Source organism: Geospiza fortis, unplaced genomic scaffold (genome assembly GCF_000277835.1).
Source record: "Geospiza fortis unplaced genomic scaffold, GeoFor_1.0 scaffold2, whole genome shotgun sequence".
Taxonomy (NCBI): Eukaryota; Metazoa; Chordata; class Aves; order Passeriformes; family Thraupidae; genus Geospiza; species Geospiza fortis.
The window spans coordinates 463,938-469,628 of NW_005054366.1; the positions used below are offsets into that span (position 1 = coordinate 463,938).

Here is a 5,691-nt window from a genome sequence, read left to right on the forward strand (position 1 = left end):
TTTCCCTAATCCTTATTAGTCTGAGTGGATACTGTAGCCTTCCATGAGCCATAATATCAATGAATCCAGTTTCTGCAGTGGAAAAGCATCATCTGAGGAATTTCAGCTTGTGCTATTTGAAAGGTAATAAAGGGGGTTTAAAGCTAAGCCACTTGGAGTTAAACAAGCAAAGGTGATGTTAGATTCTTGTTAGAGGATTCAAGTCAAGCCATTAATTACAAAGCATATACCTAAAGTATAAGTTCCTGTATAATGCAGGAACACCACTTAGTTCCTGGTCTGTGGAAATCCATTGATTTGATAGTGGATTTGATCTTCCATAAAAAGAAGAAGCTGCTTTTCCATAGGAAGATCATCAATAAAAGAGAAGAGACTAATGGGTGGTTCAGGTTGATGGTACCTGTTTTACACAGCTGTATCACAGCCTGTTTTGCTGTGAGTTTGTAACATGAGAAGCATCTGATTTGTAAGCAATTCAGCTTTATGAAATGAAACAACTTAGGTATGCCAAATCTGGGCAGCAGCCAGAGGGCTGCATAAACGCTATTTTGGAAAAGCCATCTTTCTTAGAAAGATCTGATTGCAGAGATTGCACGCTTCAATTTGCCACTCTGTTACACTTCAGTCATATGTCGAAATTCAGTGGATTTCATGTTGAGTGAAATAATTAACTTCCATATTACAGTCATAATACTCTTAGTCATGTTATAATCATGCTATAAAGAATCTCTTTCAAACATTCAACAGTATCATTTTCTAAGAAAATGATGGAAAACTACTGGCTAGTCACTAAATCCATCTATTATCCTGAATAATTCAACAATGTGAGAGTTTGGACTACTTTGTAATTAATTGCTAAGCATTGCTCATTGTAGAAGATACAGTTACAGGATGATAGACATTATCAGTAGACACCTTTAGGAATTATGAAAGTTAAGACTCCACAAAAGCATACTTTAGAGCTGTTTTGGAAGAACACTATATTAACATTCAAAAATGTAATAATTAAAAATACGTATTTCTGCATGGTTTTCACTTGTTTCAAAAAAAGTTATCATTCCTTCCCTTAGACAAGAATGTACTGTGTTCTGCAAAATGCCTTTAATGAAGGAAGTGTCTAAGGGAACACATGTCCTGTGTTCTGCAAAATGCCTTTAATGAATCCAATCTTAAGTAGCTGACATTTGATGCAAATCCACAGAAAATGAGATCTAAACAGGGCAGCCTGTCATCCTTATCTCTGTAGCTTGTGCACTTGACGTGGTAAGATTATGTGGAATTGTGGAGGTGTGATAGCTGGTTTAGAAAGATGTGAAGGACAGGGTTTCTGTTCTAAAGAGCTTAAAGTGACCATGAAAACACACAGGGTAGGATCCTGGGCATTTGAACAGCACTGATTAGCACATGCCACATCCATGCCAGTAACTCCTGCCTGGATTTCCGTATCACATTCGGTATCCTCTTAGAGGGAAGGAGAGTTACGTGTTGGACTGCATTTCTGTAGCTGAAGAAGCACAGATGCCGTGAGCACTGGGTAAAGTGTGATTTCTGGGTTAGTGAAGAACAGATCTGAACATTTTGAAGGCAGATATCTCAGTCCCTGGCAGGCTGGAGCAGGAGCAGGGTCACTGTGAGGCTCGGATCACACTTGCACAGTGCCATCCCTGCTGCACTGCGTGGCACGGTGTGACAGCACTGCCTGTCACTCATCCTTTCTGAAGATCTGCTTGTTCACTCTGCTAACCAGGGAGGACACTGCCCTTCAGTCATGTCATGCCTACAAGCAGTAATTTAAGAAACACACGAGCAGGGCCGAGGCTGCCCAGCTATTTTCCTGTCAGCTGCTAAACCTGCTGGCTGTGACACTCAGGCACACCCTGCTCAGAGAGAAAAACCACACACTGCTGCTCTAAACCCAGTGCATAAGAAACCAGGAAGGTTTTGAGAACCCCTGCAGTGTTTCCCTGCCTTGGTGTCAGGCACTCAGAGACAGCAAATGAACCTGTGCTTTTTCTGGGCTGTGGAGATGGGCTAATCCTGTATTTTACAAACCAGCACGTTGTCTGTGTGGAATGGAGCCAGGAGTTTTAATCTTTACTGACAACTGTTCCCCCCCCCTCCCCTTTTGTTGTTTTTTTTTTCTTCTAGGAGTACAACTGTTAGTTTTGTGGCATACTGCTGCTCCACCCAGTGTCTGCAGACTTTTGACCTACTGAGTTGATAAACATTTCAACCTCCTCAGGAGTGGTGCCAGTGTAAAGTTGTGTTCGATGCCATGTCTCCGTGGTACTGGAATACCGTGTGTGCTTGTGCCAAAGCAGCAGAAGTGCCCAGTCAGGAACACTCTGAGGCACTTAAATCCTGCCCTATCAAATCTGGATGAACTGCAGGAACTTTTCAGAAGTGTAAATACCGAGCTTTTAAAAGTATTAATTTCTTTCTCCTCCAAGGCAGCACACAAACCAAACACATTCACAGGCTCTGACTTCAGGATTTCCAGTATTTTTCAAATGTGCCTGATTTCAGGTTGACCCATTGCATCATTTGAGGCAGTTGCATTCCTCTAACTGGAAAAAGCAAAGTTCAGTTATGGCAAACAAATTTTCACTTATTCATCCCTATCCTCTTCCCCTGTACAGCTGCAATCAGGTGTATTGCTGCAAGCCTGCAGAAATCCTTTGATGGATCCCAGTGACTTTTCCATAGAATTCAGCCTTACTTTCTCTCTCTCATCTTAATGTTTACTGCAGCAGAGAGTTATCCCAGTTGTATACCAAGTCTTTGACAGTTGTCTGTGGTATTTAAATCCACATGCTAAAAGCAGATCTTTCTTTCTAGTATCATTAAATACCACAGTTATTTAATGGGAGTAACCTAGGATATGTCTGGAGACTGAAGATCCTGTTTCAGTGAAGGCTGGTACTGATGCCTACACTAAGGGCTCTTGCTCCAGCATGTTTGAGGGTGTGTTGTCTTTATTTTCATTGCTTTATTTTTAGAAATAGTTCTCCTTTTGTTCCATGGAATTCTTCAGGAAGAAGACAACTTTAAGTATCAATTTCCCTTGGAAAAAATCCAACTAGTAATATGATAGTAAACCTTTATATTTATTGTATTTTTACAGTTGCAGGCTATAGATCTGCAAAGAGCTGGTCTTGATCTTTTTCTAGATTCAGCAGTTGGCTGATTTGTCCAAGTGTGTCAGTGGATTGTGTGCCTTGGAGAAGGCTGGAAATCCAGGAGCAGGTGTATATCTCCATGCACAGGTATATTTGCACACATGGATACCTGCACAGAAGGGCTGGGACATTTGTTTTTATACATTAATGGCAGATTTGGTGCAAATTGCCGCTCACTATCATATTTGTGGGAATCTCTTTTTGTTACATCTTGTTTATTTTAAATAAAGAATGAAGGATGGAAAAAAGGCCCAAAATGCCTACGTGACTAAACATTTTGATTTTATACTAAAACAGTTTATACACGATCGACCCCTTTTGATTTGTTTTTGAATATATAATATTTTTTTTAATATAATTTGTTCTTTTTTTTTTTACTTTCTATTTCTTAGGTATAAACCACTTGTTGATTTAGCACAGTGTGCTGCTCTGTGCAGTAGGTAGTTACAAGCTGAAATAGATATGAATGAAACAGTTTGTTATAAAAATGGCAAGATAAAGAGACTTATTTGGTAGTGTATTAGCATATGTTGTGGTGAGGTGTGCGTACTTTGAAGGCAGGAGGCATTAAAATGTTTTCCTGTTGCCAAAGAAGCATTTGTTCCCTCTGCAGGCTTCCTGGCATCTCTTCAATAAATAGAGTATCTTAAGAGCTTAAAAGAGTACCAAAAAGGCAGTTTTGAGGGTGGAATTTTTAGGTTGTGCATGTAACTTGTAAAAATTTTTCCTGGTTTTATTGGGTTGGTTTTAGAGAGTTGAATTAGCAGTAAGAAATGTAGAACTTAATCATTCAGGAATGCAAGTATCATCTACTGCTTAAGAATTGTGAAACTTTCTAAAATAAATCCCATTTATTAAATCTGCCTTGCAGTAGGGGAAAGAGCCATGTCCAAGCAGCCTTGGTGCTTTTGGAGTTCTGTCTGTGTCATTTCCCAGGTTTGTTTCCATGTTGGAATCCCAGCAGGCCCAGCCACCCCACAGGGTTCACTGCTGAGGCAGGAAAATCCACCTTCAGCTTTATCCTTTTCCTTCAGTACCTCAGAGCTGAGTTGTAAACTGCCCATGTACAATTATATCTGTATCAGAAATGTGCAAGTGTAGGACAGAATCCACTTTTTTAAAAACAGATGATAAAAGCTATGGTAGTGTTACAGATGTTAATTTTTATACAATGCTCTGATCAGGATTTTTTTCAGTATTAATTTTTACTGTGGCTTCCTTTGTCTTTGAAGGAGATGTTTTCTTGGAAGTTTTTGTCCTCTTTTTATAGCAAGTTGTAGACTTGAAATCACAGTTTATATCTGAATTCAGTCTGTAAATACTATTTTGGAGTTAAATCTGGCTGTGATCACCTAAAAGACATCAGCATTTGTTTTATTAGGAGTCAAGAAGAGTGAAGCTTGATTTTATTATTATAACTATTTATTTATTTTTTTTCTTCTTCCCATAATCTAATTATTTCTTATTGAGTCTGCATCAGTCTCTTTATTATTGTCTCCAAGTGCAGTTCAGAAGAAATTTAGCCTGTTCTATAAGCAGGATGAATCTTAACTAACACTTTAATAGATGATATTTCAAGAATGGAATGTTCAATAAATAAATGACTTAAACATGCAATTGAAGCTGAAATGTCATACCCTATTTTTATAAAACAAAGAAGGGGAAAGCCAATATAGAGACTGAGAATGCAGCTTAAGTTCATGTTTGATGTTTTGGGGTTTTTTTGTATGAACAGTGTTTGTATTCATCTGTATCTTTGGGTGATGTTCTTCTAGATTAAAATAACTCCATTCTCACTTGTCCAAATTTTTCTAAAGTTGTTCTGCTGTAAGAGTATTTCATAACCAGCAAGCATGAGAGCCAGCTATGCAAATTGCAGAGAGGGATTTTGCTGCTGATTGAACTGTGCATCACTGGTTTTTCAAGATGCCACAGTGCTTGGACTTCTCTTTGGTTGGTTTGTTTCTGGGTAATTTTTGATTTCTTGCTCTGGTTTGTCAGGTTAGCTCCCACCTAGGTAATTTTTTCTGTGTACTGCAAAACATCAGGTGCCAGATGTTGAAAAAAATTACCATCTAAAAAGTTTTTTTGTTGTTAACAGTAGATCTTAATTCTTCACTTAGGGTGGAAGCAGGAAAGGTTTTTTGTTTGTTTGTTTGTTTTTTTTTCTCAAGGCATTACAAAGAGAAAGGTGCAGGAGAGGGATGAGATAAAATAAGTCTTTAACTCATTGATACTACTATAAAGTTTTTCTAAGATTAACTGCAATTATAATTAGGGTTCACAGGCATAATTTTTGTTTAAGTTGTGATAGTAGGCACCATGTTAATAAAATTCAAACCCTCTATAGAGGTAGCTTTTTGTTCTGCCATGAAGGAAATGGAGGGATCTCTGGCTTTGTTTAAAAATCCTTTTGAGTGCTTTTGCCATGGACACTGTTACATTCAGAGCACTGTTCCTGGGAACCTTCCTCATCATCTCTCAAAGGATCAGAAGTGCCCTTTCCTGTGCA

General features: G+C 38.5%; 1 protein-coding gene across 2 annotated transcripts in view; it reads left to right on the forward strand.

The window, feature by feature from the left end:
- The window catches only part of LRRC28 (leucine rich repeat containing 28), a 47,959-nt gene extending 42,978 nt beyond the window's left edge, over window positions 1–4,981 (forward strand). For both annotated transcript variants that reach the window (XM_005424262.2, XM_031059702.1), the window contains one exon: window positions 2,149–4,981. In XM_005424262.2, coding sequence (XP_005424319.1) covers window positions 2,149–2,221 — 73 coding nt within the window. In that variant the 3' untranslated portion in view covers window positions 2,222–4,981. The remainder of the gene's footprint in view (window positions 1–2,148) is intronic.
- Window positions 4,982–5,691: the final 710 nt, after the last annotated feature.